The sequence below is a fragment of the Monodelphis domestica genome, chromosome 4 (genome assembly GCF_027887165.1).
Source record: "Monodelphis domestica isolate mMonDom1 chromosome 4, mMonDom1.pri, whole genome shotgun sequence".
NCBI classification, from domain to species: domain Eukaryota; kingdom Metazoa; phylum Chordata; class Mammalia; order Didelphimorphia; family Didelphidae; genus Monodelphis; species Monodelphis domestica.
In genome coordinates, this window is record NC_077230.1 from 98560959 (window position 1) to 98581109 (window position 20151).

The following is a 20151-nucleotide window of genomic DNA, read 5'->3' on the forward strand; positions in this document are numbered from 1 at the left end:
TGCCAGCCCGCAGAGCATCAGGGTAACCTGGGGGAAAGGCTGACCAAGAACTTAGGCCTAGGATTAGTAATTAGGTTTTGCTCTCTGATTCCTTAGTTGTGACATTTATGCATCCTCTCAATGCAGAGTTCAAATTGGGGGGGGGGGAAGCCCCATCTTCCCGAGGATATGAAAGTCTAGACTTGAAAACCTGTTTTAAGTTAGGTGTCCTGCAAATAGAATGACAGAACGAAGTCAGAAAGACATGAATTCAAATCCAGCCTCCCACACGAACTGATCTGTGACCCTGGAGTCACTTGATTTGTCTGCCTCAGCTTCCTCAATTATAAGCATGATGTAAAGGCCAAATGGGTTGATATTTGTAAAGCTCTTGCCATGTTATAGTTCTTTAAGTCTAGCTTCTAAATAAGAAATCTGGTCTAGGATGAAGAGGATAATTACCACAGGCCTGATTTTGAATAGTTTATTAAAGGAAAGGTGAAGCATCAGTTTCAAATTGTACAAAAGGAAAAACCTCATATTGTAAATGTACAATTTACAGAAGTACTAGCAAAACCAATCAAGGAGACACTCAAAATACAAAAATCTATTTGACTTCAAACTGAATTGGAAACCCATTGGAGGTACCTAGATATTAAACTTTTTTTTTATTTTTTGTTTTTGTTATACAGTATTCTACAATTCTAAGTTAGGATTCGGTTTTCCACAGAGGACTGTGAAGAACAAGACCGGCCTATGATAGTGATTCAAACTGTGCAGCATCTATCATGATCCTCCCCCATCACAGAACTACTGAGCTGACGTGTTAATGCAGCCATTCCTGCTGGCCTCCTTCCAAGAGCTTCACGGCTCTACTGGCCCAGCGCTATTGTCTTCCTCTTAATTAAACCCGGCTGAGGAACTGCTGGATTAGCAAGTCAAACATTTTTTGGCAACCAAGTCTCATTTTGAGGACTGTACACACATTTCAAAAAAAGTCTGAGTTTTTTGTGTTTATTAAGAGGATGAACTCACCCATTTCCCCCCCCCCCCTCCTTCCCAGGTGTGCAGATTTTTATCCTTTTAAAAAAAGAATGAAGTTTTTGGTAAAGAGGTCTCATGGTTTTGTTGCAGCTGCTTTAAAAATGACCCCCCAACCAGAAATAGCTCTTCTTACAGTGGATGGCTGTGTTTTGAAGTTCCAAGTTTTGAAGTGCTAAATTAAAGAATCAAGAAGAATGAGGAAAAGTTTTCTCAAACTACAATAGCAGCAACTGGGCATAGTCAAAAAAGCTAAGCAGAATGAAACTCCGAACCACTGAAGACATTTAAACCTCTTAGAACAATGATTAGCTCAGGACTACTAGTTTGGCTTTTTTTCTGTTGTGAAAACTCACCATTTTTCTCCCCCCAAAGAGTAACTTTTAATATGCACAGTTAACACTGAAAATGTAGATGGATTCCTTGGTAAGCTTAAGAACTTCACCCTCTAAGCACACACTTCTATGCAGCACATACTTCTAACTGGCAAAATTAATTTACAAAATTATTCAGCTCATAAGGGTATTTTCTGCATGGGAAGTAGACACATCTATGGTACAGTTAAAATTGATTCGGAACAGCAAAGTGATTATTTTCCTAAAGAAATGGCAGTCTGTGTACCTTGGGTTTGGCAGGGCATGACATTAAGTGATAAAAACAGCAAACTGATAACTTGAGAACTGTTTGTTTGTTTTACTGAGAATACTTTATTTGCTGGTATAAGTCGCTAAAAATGCAAAGAACAAATTACCCATAGAAAATGTACTGTGTTTGTGTCTCCCTGGTGCTATATAAAACGCATTGTTGCACAGCATTTGTTGGAAAAGTGGCTGCATGGACATTTCTGATTTTATGCCCCCTTATAAATAAAAATAAACCTTTCTCGAGAGTATATAAAATCTGGGTTTTTCGCCCCGTCTTGGGATGCGTGTGTGTGCGCTCACTTGTGCGCACATGTTTGGCAGCAGTGCACTGGGTCAGGGCCCCACTATGGGTCATCAGTGTTCTGCTCCTCTCCTTGCCCGTGGATCACAATGTCAACCACATCCAGTGGGTTCAAAAACACTCTTCTGCAACCAGGATGACCGGCTTATATAGCATCACCGCTAGTCAATGACTGACTGGCATAGGTTTAATAAAAATGGTTAGCTCTTAAAACATAAAAAGGCAAATGTTAAAACAGTTTTAAATTGTACAGCAGGAAAATAAAGTTAAAAATATTTTTTTTCACTCAATGCTGAGTTTTCATAAAACAGGTGTACAACAGTTTCTCTTGACAACTGTCTTAAAAATTTAAAATCCCCACCCTCCCATCCAGAAAAAAAACACACACATCTGTATTGGGATAGTCCAGTACTAGAATACAAATGATTTTTCAGGTCAGTCTTTCTGAGGTGACTGTTCATCAACATTCTCTTGTGTAATTTACATGCTCCTCTCTTCTGCTCTGTCACTGCAAAAAGGGATTGACCATAATCATTTGATTAAAAAACAAAGCAGATCACATCAAAAGTGTTTTTTTTTTCCCATATAAGCTATCACAGTATATAGGCCTCTAGCTCTAAATAATAGAGTTCCAGGTTTATAAAATTTCTTCATCAGACTTCAGAACATAGGCATTCCAAATCCCTGGAAAAATAAAAAAAAAATTGTTATACATAAATGAGACCCAGAAAATGGATAAAAAACAACAGCTAAAGGAAATATGTAAATTAAAATAGAAGGAAATAAGCAGAACTAAGACTATACATAATGACTATAGAGATTATAAATAAAAAGGTCACAAAGGGAGAATGAAAGCATTCATAAATGAAAAGCCAATAAAGGTCTCGGAGAAGAGTGAATGAACAATCCCCCTCCCATCTATCTCATAGTTCAGAAGTAGGAATAATGCATATGTTGTCAGATACAGTCACTGTGTTGGGTGTTTTTGCTTTTTTTGGGGGGGTCACAAGGGAGGATTTGATTGAGGGGAAGGATTAAAATGACTGTATTAAAACAAAAACTACAGGCAGCTAGGTGGTACAGTGTAGATATAATGCCAGCCCTGCAGTAAGGAAGATTCCCGAGTTAAAAATCTGGCCTCAGACACTTCCTAGCCATGTGATTCTGGACAAGTCTTATTACTTAACCCTGTTTGTCTCAGTTTCCTCATCTGTAAAATGATCTGGAGAAGTAAATGGTAAACTACTCCAGAATCTTTGCCAAGAAAACCCCAAATGGGGTCAAGAAGAGTTGTACTGAAAAACTTACTGAATCGTCTTCTATGATAGCTGCAGAATCAAAGAAATCTGGCCTCAATTCAGCTCGTTCTCTTCGGTTTCTTGATGGGGGCTGAAAAGAAGAGTCATTTAATGACTTGTTTCCTGAGTTTCCAAACAATGACAATTAACTTTAAAAGGTCATACTCCTCAGAAACATTTTTCCTTTTGTTTTAAAAACAAAAACAAAACTTGAGCTTTGGAATCTCTTAGTGAAAATTGTGCATTTGTCAGTATTAAAACGACCAAAATACTGAAAGCTTGAAACCACATTAAAAAATAACATAGAAAAAATTTTACATTTACTCTCTGGAGTACTTTTTAGTGGAAAAGAGGCTATTAATATTTCACATCTAATCCTTGTCCATGGATTAATACACCAGAGGTCAAATGCTGATTAAAGAATAACAGATTCATATTATTGTAGTCATAGTTGATGTAATACAATCTTATTGGCAATCTCTAAAATGACTTACACTTATCCAAATGCCCACAGGCCTGATAACCTGGGGATCAAAGATCATATTATTATTATTATTATTGTCATAACTGGTATCCTGATTACCACTCAAATCACCTGGCCCAGAGGAACTTGAGTATCAGCATGCAGTCAATGCTGATATCCTTAAATATTTCAAAAAAGGGAAACATGTTGAAATTCTTTACCAGATCAATAACCATGGTGTCTTCAAATTCTTCATTCATATCTTCCAACTGACCCCGGGATGACATCATTACGTCTTCAAAGATGGGCTCAGCATCATCCTCCATAAGGCCCCGGCTAAGAGTGAAAAGAGAGATTTTTAAAATGGTTCCAATTTCAAAAACCACTCCTGATGCTCTAGTTCTTTATTAGATCAGTTCTTCAAAAGAAGAAAACAGGTTTCCTAAATGTATTATTTAAGGTTGACCTACTAAAGAAATAATGGCTCAGACCTAAATGAACCAAAAATTTACCTGAAATTGAATCTCAAATAAAAGTATCAATCAGAAGAATCTCTAATTCTTCATGCTTTCACCAAGACCCAACAACATAAGCCACTTCAGGGCTCGGAATCACAAGCATCACATGCAGATTGCTCTTGTGATCCTCGGTGATGAACACTTACACTGCATTCCTGACTCCACTTCTCACTTTCATGTAGTTCATTCCTGTTCGGTCCTTTCGATTTAAGTCTTCTAACTTTTGCTGGCCTAACCAGGAGATCTGCATCTGAGGACTAAAACAGAGATGATGTTCTTATTCATCTAGCAGTGGCTGGTTGCCCAGTAGAGTGTCATGGTAATAAAAGCATAGCAATTGTGGCTTGATTACTCATCCAAATGTATTAGTTGGTTCATTTCTATGGCCAGAGATCTCAATTTAAAAAAGACATTTAAAAACTATAGGCCAGAGGCAGCTAGGTAGCACAGTTGAGAGAGAGAGCTAGACTTGGAGTTGAGGGGGCCTGGGTTCAAGTCTGAGACACCAGCTGTGTGACCCTGGGTGAATCCTTTAACCCCCATTGCCTAACCCTTACCACTCTTCTGCCTTGGAACCAATACACAGTATTGATTCTAAGATGGAAGGTAAGGGTTTAAAAAAAAAAAAACCTACGAGTCACTATTCATAAAGAGATAGGGATGGGGATGGATCAGCAAAAAACTGTAATCAGAAAACCAGTGTTTGGGAAGGTGAGGTGAGACTCTCTTAGAGGAAAGACACTACATCCACTTGAGGTTTCTCTTTCAGTGTGTCCCTATCAGTAATACCACAGTGATTGATTTCATTTAGTATTTATTAAATGTTAGGCTTTGTGGCTACAAAGACTAGGCAGCAGCCCGGGGGCTTCCCAAAGGGGATACATGGTTAGCAGAAGCAGAGAGGAGGGGCCCTGCAGGCACAGGGGCACCTGAGTGATGGGAAGAGCAATAGAGTTTTTCATAGAAAATTTGTTGGAGGGATGGGGTTGGGGCAGAGAGAGCGCTCAGGGCTGGACATGCCAAGTCCGAGATGTCCAGATCTTACTGTGCATACAAAAAAACAATTCTGGAGAAAAAAACGACACCTTCCTTCTCTCAAGTTAATGGGATGCTTTCTATGTTACATTTTACATGAACTGTTCTTACTACTTTCCTATATGTACAACTCAGGAAACAGATGTGAACTGGTATTAACTGCAGAGCCTAAAGGAGGAGGTGAGGTGCCTCTTTTGTCCCCAAGAAAATGAAGCTATAAATAAATGTAGGATAGTCTTTTTGTGGGAGATGGAGGGCTAGAGAGGAGGAAGCTCCAGCGCCACTGGAGGGTGGGCTTCTACCAGGGTCACAAGTACCCTCTAATGAACAGGGTCCTCCTCCCCTGAATGCTTGTTATCATGGGCTTGATAGTCTGCCTGAATATACATTCTTCTAGAAGCAGCTAGTTACTTCATCTGTCTGCTTCAGTTTACTCAACTGTAAATTGAGGATAGTAATAAGAAGGTTAAATAAGAGAATGTTTGAAAAGTGCTTTTAGCACAGGGCCTAGCACATTACAGGTGCTTAATAAAGAGCATGAGGGAAGAGACAGATTATTTCCTATGAAGACAGAGATGAAGCACAACTAGTGAGAGGGATACATTTCTTCAGGCTGGAGCGAAGAGGTCTTAGCAAAGTGCCTCTTCATTATACCTTTTGAGAGGGCTCTGGAATGCTGTTGTAAACTCCCTGTATAACATGTCTCTCAGACAGGATCCTTTAGAGCCATGTGCCCTGAAGGTGGGGACTGACACTCTACATAAACTTGTTTTAAGAAATTTGTCCCATGAAATTAGGAGTGCTTAGCCAGAGGGCTGGGAACCTTTTAAAATATATTGATAACTGCATTTCAATAACTGGTTTCCTTTCAACCCCAAGTATTTTATTTAATGTATTTGAAAGCCTTATTCTTTAGAAGGGGTCCATAAGCTTCATCAGATGGCCTAAGGGGTGCATATTGCAAAGAGGCAAAATGGGCCATAGATCATCTGCCCCTGAGTATGTAGTGATCAGCTTAGACTTAGGGTGGGGAAGAATACATTATTGGAGAGAAGGGTTGTTCTTAAGTAAAATGGAAAGAAGTTCAACTGAGGAAAGGAGAATTTAGGACTCCACTAGGGAAAACACTAAGGAGTGAGGAAAACTTAAAAGGCCAGCCTGAAGAACAAAGCTTATTGTAAAAGCAATGTAAGCTTTCTTACAGGCCAAGAGCTTCTATCAGGAACTAGGATAAAGTTGGTGTCTAGTTTAGCAGGTTAATGAAAATCTTTAGTTTAAAAACGGAGGCAGTGGTGTAACCATGAAAGATAATAGTTCTAGTAAGGTCTTCAATCTGTTGATGTAACTTTCCTGTACAGGGAAGAAAGAGAAGATAAAAGACTAGAACTGGGAAATATAAGAGAGATCTCATATTCCCGTTATATCTAAGGGGTTGGATACATTTCTTTCCCAACAGACTATACTGTTATGGAATTACAGAGCAGGGAAAACCGTCTTCTAAAACTCTAAAAAGAAACAGGAAAGGCAGCAATAATCTTTCCATCTTTGGAGGAAAAAGTTTCTTTATATTAAATGTGATTTATATGAAACAAGATGAGGGGGAATTTCTCTCACAGTCAACACCTTCATTTTAAAAAAAATACATTTCACAATCAAGTGAGAAGTTCTTTCTTAACTTAGGTGAGTATGCAATTCAAATATAGTTTGAAACAAAATTAAGCATAAAGACAAGTGATATTTCAATGAAAATGTCAAGAAATGAATATATTTCTTTAAAAGGCAAGATAACTTTAACATACTGCATTTTTATACTATTTTCAGCACTAGGAAGGTGTCTCTACCAGAAAAATATACTTTTTAGATTAAATGATAAAGGGGAAAGGTTCCCGCCCATTAACCTTTAATCAATCAGCAATAGAACAATTTATAGATGCTTTGAATAATAAAAACTATTAGCTAGCAATTATATAGCACTTTTAGGTTTGCAAAGAGCTATCCACATGCAGCTAAGTGGTATAGTGGATAGAACACCAGATCTGGAGTAAGGAAGCCCTGAGTTCAAATATGAACTCAGATACTTACTAGCTTTGTGACCCTGGGTAAGTCACTTAATCCTGTCTGCCCCAGTTTTTCATCTATAAAATGATCTGGAGAAGGAAATAAACCACTACAGTACCATTGTAAAGAAAACCCAGAAATCAAAAATAAAACAAAAGAAAAAAGCCAACCTCCAAAAAGGTCATGAAGAGTCAGACATATCTGAAATGACCAAACAAGTACATATTGCCATTTCATTTGAGTAACACAATAGTTCTGTAATGTATATGTTATCTCTGTCTTACTGATGAAGAAACTGAGGCAGTGATAGCTAAGTGACTTGCAACGGGTCACACTGCTATTAAGAGGCTACATTTAAACTTGATTTTTCCAGCTTTCTATCCACTGTGCCATTTAAACTCTTCAAAAGGAAATGGAAAGCCATTCACAGTTGTGAAATGAAATTTATGTGAGCTGCAAAGTGTAAATATATTTAACATGAGTTGAAGTACTGTCATACCCCAAACTCCAATAGTTTCCTAAAATAGAAGACAAAAAGTAAACCTAGTAGCAGTACTTGTATCTGAAGGCCAGACTTTTGGTAACTTCTAGTAACATGCAAAAAGAACACAGAAGTATTTAATAAATTTTTGGTGAATTGAATTGGTTCATAATGCTGATAGTGACAAGAGTCAGTTTCAGCAGATAAAGAAGAGATGCTGAAATGACTATTCCTCTCATTTCTCTGTGGTAAGCCAAATGGGCCAAAACATTAAAAGGTGAGAATGTTGAATTCTGCTGGTTGGATAAGAATGTTTCTGGCAATAAGGACTCACAGTTAGCAACTTTAAGCAGTGATGCCCAATGCCTGAAATTCCACTACATGGATGACTTCTTGGGAGTATGATTCCATAATAAGGATTCTGGTCACATTATAAAGAATATTGCTTCTGAAGACAAAGTAAAAGTTAAATAAAGCAGTAACAGTTTCAAAAGTTCTGTTTTGTTGTCTATTAAAAAATATTAAGTAGTGGAATGCCACAGTAATTCCTCTCCTGGTGAAATGAAGATGTTTGGACCATAAGGTCATAACATCACTATTTTTCACCTGGTGGCAGTGAACCCCCTAATTATAGTTGAAATATCTAAGAGAAAATAAAGTCCTGTAAGTACTGATCTTGCATGTTTTCCCTATTTCAGTTCCCACAGAAGCTATTCTTTTTTTCAAGACTCCTAAACCTTCCATTCCCCACCCTCTTACCTGAGGTCGGTGGCTCTTAATTTACTGAAACAACTCCCCATGACGTCATCGTTCTTCCTTTTTGATAATGAAATAGTTTGACTCCTTTTGTCAAGCCCAACCTTTCTCCTGTGGTCCTTACTTCCACCCCTTCAAGTTTTTTCCAGAATACTCCCTTCTCAGCCACTTTAACTTCCTCCCACCTCTTGGTTTCTTCTGCACTGCTTTAAAACCTGCCCTAATTCTCATCCTCAAAGAACTCTAATTAAATTCTACATCTCTCATACCATCAGACTGACTCTTTCTTGTCCTGTCTAGTCACTCTTAGGAAAAGCTGTCTATACTTGTGTGATTAGCATAGTGCTGGGCACATAGCAGGGACCAAATAAATAAATATTTATTTATTTATTGACTGATTGCTTTTCTAATTTCCCACTTCCTCTCAGTTCATCCCAAACCACTCAGATTAATTCCAGCTCTATCTCCTTCATTCTCATCTAAGATTAAGAGATAGTTCTCCTCTTTGTCAAGACAAACTCCAATAAATGCCCAAGTGATTCCATTTCATTCTGCCTTTTCCAAGAGATTGCCTCTTCTTTCATCACCACTCTCTTGTTAGTCTTCAGTTTCTCTTTGGTTGCCTCCCTGATACCTATAAACATATTCATTTCTCCCTTAACCTTAAAGCCCCTTCACTTGATCCATCCATCCCTGCTACCTATATTGTCCATAGAATAGATAGATAGAATAAATAAATAGATAAATAAATAAATAGAAGGCTACTTAAAATTCGTTATCTCACTTTCTTTTCAGCTCTCTGTGGTCTGGCTTCATCATTTAACCGAAACTACTCTCTATGAAGCTGCCAGTGATTTCTTACTTGTCAAATCTAATGAATGTCCTCTGATTAGTCTTTATCTTTTTTTGACTCTCTGAGACCTCTGGTATTGTTGATCAACTTTTTAATACTCTTTTCTTCTCTTGTTTTCATGACACTGCTTTTCTGGAACTCCAACCCAGACTCTCCTTTTAAACATAAGTGTTTCCAAAGCTTTGTTCTGGGTTCTCTTCTCTAAAATACTAGTTCACCTGGTGACTTCATCAGCTCCCTTGAATTCAATTATCATCTCTATGCATAATACTTTTAGTGTCAACTCTAAAAATTATCTATAGAACATCTCCAACTGGATGTCCTATAGACATCTTAACTTCAAAACATTCAGAATAAAACTCATTACCTTTCACCTTAAACCTTCCCTTTGCTACTATTGTTTAGGGAACCACTAACTTTCTAATCATCCAGGTTCATATCCTCAACTCCTTGATCTCATTCTCCTCTTGCTCCTTCACTTGTGTCCCCTTCTCTTCTATGACACTGCCACCACCATAGTGCAAGTCTTTATAAACTCTTATTTGCATTATTTCAATAGCCTGCTAGTTGGTCTCTGACTCAAGTCTTCCTGTTAGTGATTAAACCAGCTTCCTGGGTTCAAATATCTTTAAGCAGCACTCCGTGATATACCTAGTGAAGCTCAGTTTCTCCTCTATGCTCTGCATCACCAATTTACCTATCCAACCCATCAAACAAGATGTCCCACAAATTCTTCAAACTCTACATGCCCCAAATGAAACTCATTCCCTTTCTCCCCAAACTAACCCTCCCCCACTCTTAACTGTCCTTTTCCTGTTGAAGGCACTACTATTCTTAACAGTTTTCCAAGGTTCCCAGTCTTTTTAATTGTCCCTGACTCCTCATGCTCCTTGATTGCAAACATTCAATGATTTACCAACCCCTGCTATTTCTACTTCCACAACATCCTCACATCTGAGCCCTTAGTGTCCACTTCCGCAGGCACCACTTTGCTTCTTGCTTCCTTTTCTTGTCTTTTGCCTGGATCCCTGCAGTATCTATCTAGTTTATCTCTCTGCCTTATGATTCTCTCTATTTTAACAATACAACTGCCAATACACTTTCCCTTAATTGTAGATATGACCATGTGATTTCTCTACTCAAAGCAATCCGTAACTTCCTGTTGCTTCTGGCCTTTATAATCTACTCTCAGCCTCTTAATAAAAACAAAAGCAAGCAACCATATCTTCTATCTAAGAATCAATAATAAGTATTGGTTACAAGAAGAGTAATGAGGGCAACTGGGGTTAAGTGACTTGCCCAGGGTCACATGGCTAGGAAATATCTGAGGCCAGGTTTGGACCCAGGACCTCCTGTCTATATGCCTGAACTATGCACTGAGGTTCCCAGCTGCCTCAGTCTTTCCATTTAGGACTCCCCTTTTTGTTTGCTACAATCCAGCAAAGCTAGCTTTCTCCCTGTCTTCACACATATTATTCCATCTCCTGTCTCTATGATTTTGGTCTAGTTATCCCCAATATCTGGAGTGTATTTTCTTTACCTCCGCCACAAGATTCTTTCTTTCATGGAACAGCTCAAACATGACTTTCTATATGAAGCCTTTCTCAATTTATTCCTTGCTAGTGGCCATTTCCCCCCAACTCCTAAAACAGCCTTGTATTTATTCTTCACAGTTATTAATAATATTCATAAATATTTTCCCGCTAAAATGTAAGATCTTTGAAAGAAGGGATTGTTTCATTCCTTGAATTTGTATCTCTAGCACCGAGGACAATGCCCGACACAGAAGGTATTCAATGAATTCTTATTGCTTCATTAAATAAAACATTACATGGTATATGTATTTTGTAGGTCTTCTGAAATCAGTGGCAAAAAGGTCAGAACACGTTGACATTACAGTACATTCTGTATTTTTTATTTATAACCATGATATAAATACTTGGTAATAACCCCAGTAGGTGCAGGTGCCCAAACTTGGGAGATTATGACTCATAATGAAATGAAGTCTATATCTGATATACCTGAAATCAGGGTAAAGTATCAAATATCCACTGGTCCTGGGTTGTAACAGATTGGACTGGCCATAGAATAATTGCAGATGGAAAGACACATTCAGTTGGGAATTTCAATCTGGTGCTATTTTGAAGTAAGAAATGTTGGAAGATGCAGGGGTAGTTTTTCACTGCGTAGGCTCAGGAATCAAGTCACTAGAGATGCTTACTAAGTAAATAGAAGCATCCAAATTGATGCCTGGCTTATGCAAATAATTTTCATTTTTTAAAATGGAAACCCCTAATTTCCAGATTTGTGGTCTTAATTTATCATAAAGACACAACTAAGAAAGGAAAGTGCTCAGTATTGACTAAAATCACAATTGAAAAGATAAACTTCACAACACTAAAAATTTCAGTGATTTCTGACATTTCTTTTGCTTTGGAGGATATAAAAATACTTTTCACAACATAGTATGAAAAAAACTTCAAGAACCTATTTTTACTATTTATGAAACAAATATATACATCTTAGGCACCTTGTCAAATGCAAGAATATTTACTGATTACTCACTTGTGTAAGAAGTCTGGTTCAGATCCATGTTCCGACTCATGTTCTTGAATTTGTTCTCCTATTTGTCGGTTATTTTCTCTCAGTACAGTGGATGTTAGCTGGGGGGCAGGAAGGGCTCCAGGTGTCTGAATGGTTGTATCATTCCTGTTTAGCCATGTGCCATCCAAACTTTCTTCTGTAATAACAGTTCATGTTAAAAATTGCCATACTGGGTAAGCTTCACAGTCTAGTCAAAATAATGCTTTGTGACAGGAGCTCTCACATTAGTTTTAACAGTCTCCTTGAAATAACCCCAGACTGTTTCCTGAGAAAGTCATTATGGCTCTGTTATCCAGGAGCATATCTCAACTTGTGAATGTAGCTTATATTTTTTTGCCTGCAACACTTCATGGAACAATGAGTTCTGTAAATTTTCTATTTTATATGTGAAGCTGAACACTTTTGTCCCACACTTTACTTTCCTCAAACTTCAAAGGCTGCCTGTTTGTTCTACCAATTCTGGGACTTAGTGAAGAAATCACTCTCTTTAATTCTCATAACAATTTGTAACTTTATAGATTTGATCCTATCCTTTATCCTCTTAAAAAATGAAAACAAACAGACAAACAAACAAACAAACAAACAAACAAACAAACAACCAACCAAACCCTTACCTTCTTTCAGTATCAGTTCTGAAACAGTAATGTAGCAAGGGCTAGGCAATTGGGGTTAACTGACTTACCCAGGGTCCTACAGCTAGAATGTCTGTCATGACTTCTCATTCTTTGACTTTCTTAATAATTGTTGGCAGCCAGATAACAATATTCTTCTATTTCCTTGATCTTTTATGTAATACCTTTTTTCATAATGCCAACAAAAACTTTGGTTGATTCTCAATAGTAAGTTTTTGTAGCACAGACTTGTTATTTATTTTCAGGAAAAATTTACAATGACACTCAGGTTTTGTCCTGCATCCTAACTGACAAACAGCTTAGTGTCCCTCTTTATATAAGAAATAGTTTGGCTCCCCCCTCCCCCCGAATTACTTTGCACTTGACCACAATGAAACTGGGCCTAGCTTTCTATCTTCTTACCATACATGAGGTCTTTATATAATTTATCTTTACCTGTTTGACATTTCACTTCCCAGAAGAGCATATGAAAACTTGGGAAATTTCATTGGGCACTTTCTTCTTACTTAAAATAATATGAACACTGACACCACAAAGTCTCTCACTGTTATAAAGTTTATCTCAAATATGCCCCTTTTTTCATTTGTCTAAGATTTCACTCCAATTACAGAATAATAGCTTTCCCTCCCTGGTGTTCAGTTTTATCTAAGAATTTTTTAAAGTCTAAAGAAATTACACTCAATGATTACCCTCTATGCTCATGGATAATTATCTTAAAGACCTTATTCCAACTAGGTAAATTAGGGGAACACCAAGTATAGAATGAACTTTTAGAGCTTGAAAGAACCTTAGGAATCACTCTCTTATTTAATAATGAAATACTGACTGATAAGATACCTTGCTAGAACTCAAAGTACACAGGCAAATCATTCATGACATACTTGTGGACAAGATAAAGAGATGTAAAGTGGAAAACAGTAAAGTTAGGTGGATATACTGTTGGTTAAATAATCATACCCAAAGGGTTGATTAATAACATGATATCAACTTAGAAAAAAGTTTCTGGGGGTATGCCACAGGGCTAAATATAAGTACTAGCTTTCAATATTTTGTAAATTATCTCACTGTTGCATATTCAGTTTTCCTTAAAGCCTTTTCTATTCCTAAACTACAAAGAATCACTCAAGAACGGAAGTAATGTTAGATCTACATTCCAAATAATTTTGTGATAATTACAGTGTAACTCTGGGTGAGTGGAATGAGAATTAAAACTGAAGAACATTGCCTAGAGCCACAGTGAATAAGGATTTGTAATCATACCACTTTTCTGCTTATGGATAAAAATATAAGCTCAAAAGAAGTGAGGGAGTGAAGAGTAGATTACATAAGAAAATGAGGTGTGCATGCTCTACTTTTTGGCTTCTTATGGAGTTAAATTCTTTTAAAAAAGAAAATATTTTGCACGCAATTAATGTAGTGATTCCTAGTGTTTTTTGGATATGTGAGCCTCCAACGTGGGCTTGATTTTTCAACCATTTTACCCCTATTTCTCCAAAGTAGTTTGTCTCATTTATTTTAAAAATAAAAATAAATTTTGTTTTGATAATTTTGTACTGTCACTCACTTTTTAAATGCATGTATGAGCACAACTTCAATTCAAGGCTGATCTTAAGCAAAATGTGAAGTGTTTGGTGTTAAAATTTTATGCACCTAGCTCTGGTCCTCAAACTACTGAGACTTTAAGGATTATGTAATATATTTCATGAATAGTTTATTTCCCCCACTTTTAATATGATACAACATGAATATGATTATAATGGCTCTTTATATCTCTTAGCCCTTCCCTTCACTCATGTCTATTCTTTTTCCTCATCCTTACTTTAGCTTCCTCTTTCCTGTTAACATACACATTTTGCCCTTAAAATACAAGAAGTTTGAGGGTAGAAGAGAGGTACTTGATATGTATGGAGGACCAAAATGTTTCACATTTTTACTAAGACCAGGTTTATATATCATATATATGTGTGTATATGCATAAAATATACATCTATAGTACTTATATGTGTCTGTAGATACAGACATAAACATATCCAATAAAATGCTATCACATATGAAAACAAATTAGAAAGAGGATTTGAATGTCACACAAAGGAGAGGAAAAGAAAGGATCACTGAATACTTAAATGTAAGATATAAAAATTCTTCATGAAGAGGAGAGAATTGGACCCTAAGGGGGAAGCAACTGCTTATCCTTCTAGGGATGATAACATGGATCAACAGATGCCATCAGATGAAATCATACAATGAGGATCAGAAGACGAGCTGAGTGTTTGGTGACATCTTGTTTGGGGCTATCGAGGTAGCTCTCTCCATGGGCCTGACAAAAGCAACAGAGAGGTTTGCTATCTTTTCAGGATATGTAACGAGAATGTGACAGAGGGCATCCCAAGGCTTGTCAAATCTATTAATACTAGTAAGTAGTAACTACTAGTGATTCATGTGGGTACAAATGATGTTGCTAAAAGGAATTCTCTCACACATTTAACCTTGTTTAAAAATAGTCTCTTTCAAAACCTTGAAGAATCATTGGAAATGGAAATGTGGGATCTCCATTTCCAGTTACTTTCCCCCTAATTATTAAGAATATCATTCTTCTGAGGAAATACAGTATGAATATGGTAGAGAGCATATAGATGACAATCAACAAAAATAATAGTATCATCATTGTATATTATAAACTACATGGATAGAATGAGAAAATAGATGAAGAGTTTGGGAAATAAAATCATAGATTAATCATGGTGATGTGATATTGTTATGTGAGGCTTTGATTACTTAGACATATGCTTTGAGCTCTTCTTCTGCCTAAAGCAGAACAATTAATAATTTTTTTGCTTCCATTAATGATTCCAACTTTCAAAGGGTAGAGGAACCAACAAAGGGAATTGTTTTTCTGGGTCTGATTCTTGACAACCATTAAGAACTTGTTGCTGGTGTGTAAATGACAGAAACCTTGAAGTGAAGTGATCCCTTCATTTTGATTTTGTGAAAGCCAGGATAGTCTGGTAAGTACCCTGGATTTTGAGAGAGCAGTTCACAAAGGATCCCGAGGGACCATAGCCATGATCTGGTGAACTGAACTATAAGAGAAAAGATGGAAAACTCTTTTAAGAATTAAATTCAAAGACACAAGAAGAAACAATTCAAAGGAGATAGAAAATGGGAACTAGCCTAAAGAGAACAATGTACGTGGGTACTCTGTAATTAATACAGATTTTAAAAAGCCATATACAAGTAACAGGATGAATTCATAGGAGTACAAATTCTAGGCAACAATTGTAAGAGAATATTATTAGAACTAAAGTTTAGAATTAGGTGTGGCCAGTAAGAAAAGCTAAGGACAACAAAAAGTTTATTTTTTCCACACTCCTATTTTTGATAGCCTCCATTGGAGTAATTGTCAAGATTCCTTTCTACTGAATTTTTGTTCTCTGTACATGTCCAGATAATTTTGATTTAAAAAAAATTGGTTCCATCCCTACTCTTTATATATTATACTGTAAATTTGGGTTTCTTTCAGTGCCAACTCCTTAGCTATCATTTGTATAGTATGACTCGTTAAGTCCTAGGAGAGGCAGGTATGCTCTTAAAGGTAAGACATGTTATATGGGTGGTGCTGACAATGTCAATTCCCCAAGAAAGGCTTTTTAAAAGCTATATGGGGGGAAAAGATGAGGATCACAGAAAGTCCAGCACTGCTGCCTGGGATGGTGGGACAATGATAATAGGAGAATATAAAACTACTTGAGGGCAGGAGTTATTTCACTTTTGTCTTTTTATATTCAATGTCTAACATAGTGCTTTGCCCAGAGCAGCCATTTAGCATCTGTTTACTGAATTGGGTTTTTATTGAAGGTCAAAAATGATCTTAGAGTGAGATTAGAAACTGGCAGATAGTAGCTAATTAGTCATAATGAGTAGTCCTCATAATAAGAGAACCTAGTGGTTCTTGTTGCATTCTAGTGCCAGCCCATATGAACTATAGCTGTGATTCCTGGGAGAGCTGTAGGTGGGAACGTGTAATCACTTTCAGTGAGCTTGAGATGAAAAAAAGGAAGAGATTAGGATTCTGAAAAATAAAAATCAACAAATGTATTGACTCCACCCATTCCAATTTTATTCCTTCCCAACTATAGATGGCCTTGCCTATTATACTATAACACTTACTCCATATAATTGTGAGCCTGACTTTGAATTCTGGCAAAATTCTAGAATTTAGCTGGTTTGTAATCATCTAGAAATGGCAATCCTTAAGAACCAGCATGTCTTCCCAAGGATCAGCTTTTTTTAGGCTAACCTCATTTGCTTTTGTGACAGAGAATATCCAGGGACTGCTAAAGACATAGTTTATTTAATCTTTTTTTACTATTCCTATGGTGAAGGTGAAGGTATACACAGACTAGGCAACAGCACAATTAATTGGGTCAATTCAGAACTGGTTAAATGGCTGGAATCAAAGAGCAGTCATGAATGATTAGAAGTTAACTAGGAAAGAGTTTTCCAGTAATGTTTGAGAGGCATTTGTTTGTTAGATGTTTTATTAACAACTTGGATTTTTGTTCACAGGTGGTATGTTTATTAAATTTGAAGATAATCAAATTTGGGAGGGTTGACACAGTAGAAAAAGAGTCAAGATTCAAAAGATCTTGAAAGGGTAGAACACTGGGTTGGTTTAGTTAGATAAAATTTGATAGGGATAAACATATAAATTTTACCTCGGTTAAACAAACAAGAAAAAAAATCCAGTAAAAGATGTAGGAAGAATAGCTAGATAAATAGTTCACCTGAAAAAGATCTTGAGGTTTTGCTGCAAGTTCAATACGAGTCAGTGTGGTGGCTCTGAAAGCTAATACCATCTTAGGCTACACTTTTTCCTGCTCAGTTCTAGCTGCTATATTTTGGAAAGAACACTGAGAAGCCCAAGGGCATCCAGATGTGGGAAACCAACATGGTGAAAGGTACTAATAAATTCATGAATCATGAGGGTTGGTTTTAGAAAGTAGGGATGTTTTCCTGAAAAGAAAAGACATATTGGACATATGTCTTTTAAGAATTTGAAGCCCTGTCTTGTGGGATGTTCTGTTTGTTTCCACAGGCACTCCTGGAAGATTTTTTAGGCAGTGGAAGCTGTCAAGGAAAATTAAGGATTGATGAAGTGACTATCCAAAGATAGACTGAGGCAGAAGTGATATACTCCCATTCGCCAGCGGTCTTTAAACCAAGGACAAGTGATGAATTGTTAGGGATGTTGTAGAAGAGTTTCGTTCAGGTATAAATTAGACGAGGACTTTGAGGTTTTTTAAATTTTGATGGTTGTGATAAATTTTAGGTTCTTTAAGGGCAGGATTAAGGTTAACTTCTTTTAGAAATTTCACAATGTAGGTTAGTCTGTTATCTCAGTATTATCTTTCAGTTCATAAGGATACTTAAGTTTGTGGTTTCATACTATACAAACTTTTATCTCTCAGGATTAAGTCATGCTTACCTTCAACTCTCTTTTTGTGAAGTGGTGGCCGTCCTTTCTTATTCCGGACTGAGGAAGTTTTGCTACTGCTGCTTCCACTATTCACTGACATTCTGTCATCTTCCCCTCCAGTGACTAATGAGTTTCTATAGGAAATGAGTGGAAGCCATACATCTTCCCTTCTCTCCATCATCTGCTCTGTCAGGAATTTCTCTAGGTATGAATGGCTAAAAACACAGGAGAATAATTAATAGTTTCCTATGGAAGGGGGTGGTATGTAATTTATTTTAGTCCTCTGTGATTACCAATAGAAAATTTCTAAATATTTTCCTTCTCCTTTGTATCCTAAAGTTTCTTTAGCTTTCTCCCTTTTTCCCCTAACTCCAAGGTTTACAAGTTGCCACATGTTGGGGATCTTAGTGTCACAAGGATTCTTTGATCTTTCAAAGTCAGAGATTATATCACCTTCTTTTGATTTTGATATTTATGTTCAGATAAATAAGAGAATGAAACCTCAGACCTCCAAAATTCTTTTTCCTTTAAAGCCAAATAATGGAAGATGTTCTGAACTAGGAACCAGAAGACCTGGGTTCCAATTAGTTTCAATTCTGACCCTATGCAACTGTGAGGTCAATCACTTCAACTGTCTAATCTTTACACAATTTCTTCATATGGAAATCTGCATAGTAATATTTTAATATGTACAAGGCTTTTGGAGAGAAAGGCACTATATAATCCTTAAATTATTAGGTATGAGGAATTATTTAAAATCTGACCCTCAAGTGATTACTTTCCCCATAATAGATAAACGGGGGAAGGAGGATGAAGTGTTGCCTTTAAAACCACTGGACTGAACAAAAGGTGACTTTCCACATAGGCTTTTTGGGTATAAATAATGCTTCTAGTTGTAGTTTCTCTTTGTTACATATTTGTTACAAACCTGCATAAAGTATATTTTCCAAACTTATTTTCTTTAATCATATTATTTTAAAAAGAAAATTAATAAATTCAATAATTATCAAGAAAAAAATTGTGTTTTCTAAAAATTAATATAATATTAAAAATATAGTACAAACAAATTTATTATTACAGAAAGAAAGAACAGGGTACATAATGGCTAGGATAATAAGCCATTTTTGGGCTGCAGGATGTGAAATAATTTTAATTTGCTAAAGGATTGGCTAATTGCCTTTTGTTTTTATAAGACAGTTAGAAAAGACTGAGAGTTGACTAGTAAAGGATGACATTACAATCAATCTGGAATGAAAAAATTAAAGAATTAATACTTAAGAATTAACCAGGTTCAGGAGGCAGTTAGGTGGCACAGTGGATACAGTGTCAGACTTAGAGCTGGGAGGACCTGGGTTCAAATTTGGCCCCAGAATCTTCCAAGATGTGTGACCCTGGGAAAGTCACATAACCTGTTTGCTTAGCTCTTGCTCTTCTGTCTTAAGAGTTGTTATTATAGAAGAAAGTAAGGGTTGAAAAAAAAAAGAAAGAAAAAAGAGTGAATCAGGTTCATTATCAGTTACAAAGAGGTTTGTTTTGGGAAATGAAAATTATATCTGGATCACAAATTCTTTACCATGACACAAGGAACCCTAAAGTGCAATCATTTTGAGGTTTATGAGCTTCTATTAGTCTAATGATAAATCTTCATTCAATTCAAAGAAAAAATAAGTCGCTTACACTGTCTTTTTGTCTTGCCGAAGAAGTTTAGAAGAGAATTCACTTAAAACTTCAAGGAAAGCCAGGTTAGGAGGTGGATACTCTTGCCCCTTTTGATTTGGGTATTTGAAAGCAAATTCTATGCCATCTCTGTAGAAAATAAAGAAAATGCATATTGTAAAGAAAAGTCTTCCCAAGTCATTAATATTTTATTTTTACTGATGTATTTTACTTCTTTACCTTTGTCTTAGTTACATGTGCTTTGTGAAATTAATTGAAAGTATATTTTATGGCATCACTGGTAATTATTCTATTCCAATCTTTGTATGACTAATAGTATAAGCAATAGATGTGAA

General features: G+C 36.5%; 1 protein-coding gene across 7 annotated transcripts in view; it reads right to left on the minus strand.

Moving 5' to 3' along the window:
• Positions 1–449: 449 nt before the first annotated feature.
• The window catches only part of STAG1 (STAG1 cohesin complex component), a 384901-nt gene continuing 365199 nt past the window's right edge, over positions 450–20151 (minus strand). For all 7 annotated transcript variants that reach the window (XM_056793658.1, XM_056793654.1, XM_056793655.1 and 4 more), the window contains 7 exons: positions 19817–19945; positions 18149–18354; positions 11993–12167; positions 4391–4501; positions 3948–4062; positions 3274–3354; positions 450–2649 (listed from right to left, as the gene is read on the minus strand). In XM_056793658.1, coding sequence (XP_056649636.1) covers positions 2626–2649; positions 3274–3354; positions 3948–4062; positions 4391–4501; positions 11993–12167; positions 18149–18354; positions 19817–19945 — 841 coding nt within the window. In that variant the 3' untranslated portion in view covers positions 450–2625. The remainder of the gene's footprint in view (positions 2650–3273; positions 3355–3947; positions 4063–4390; positions 4502–11992; positions 12168–18148; positions 18355–19816; positions 19946–20151) is intronic.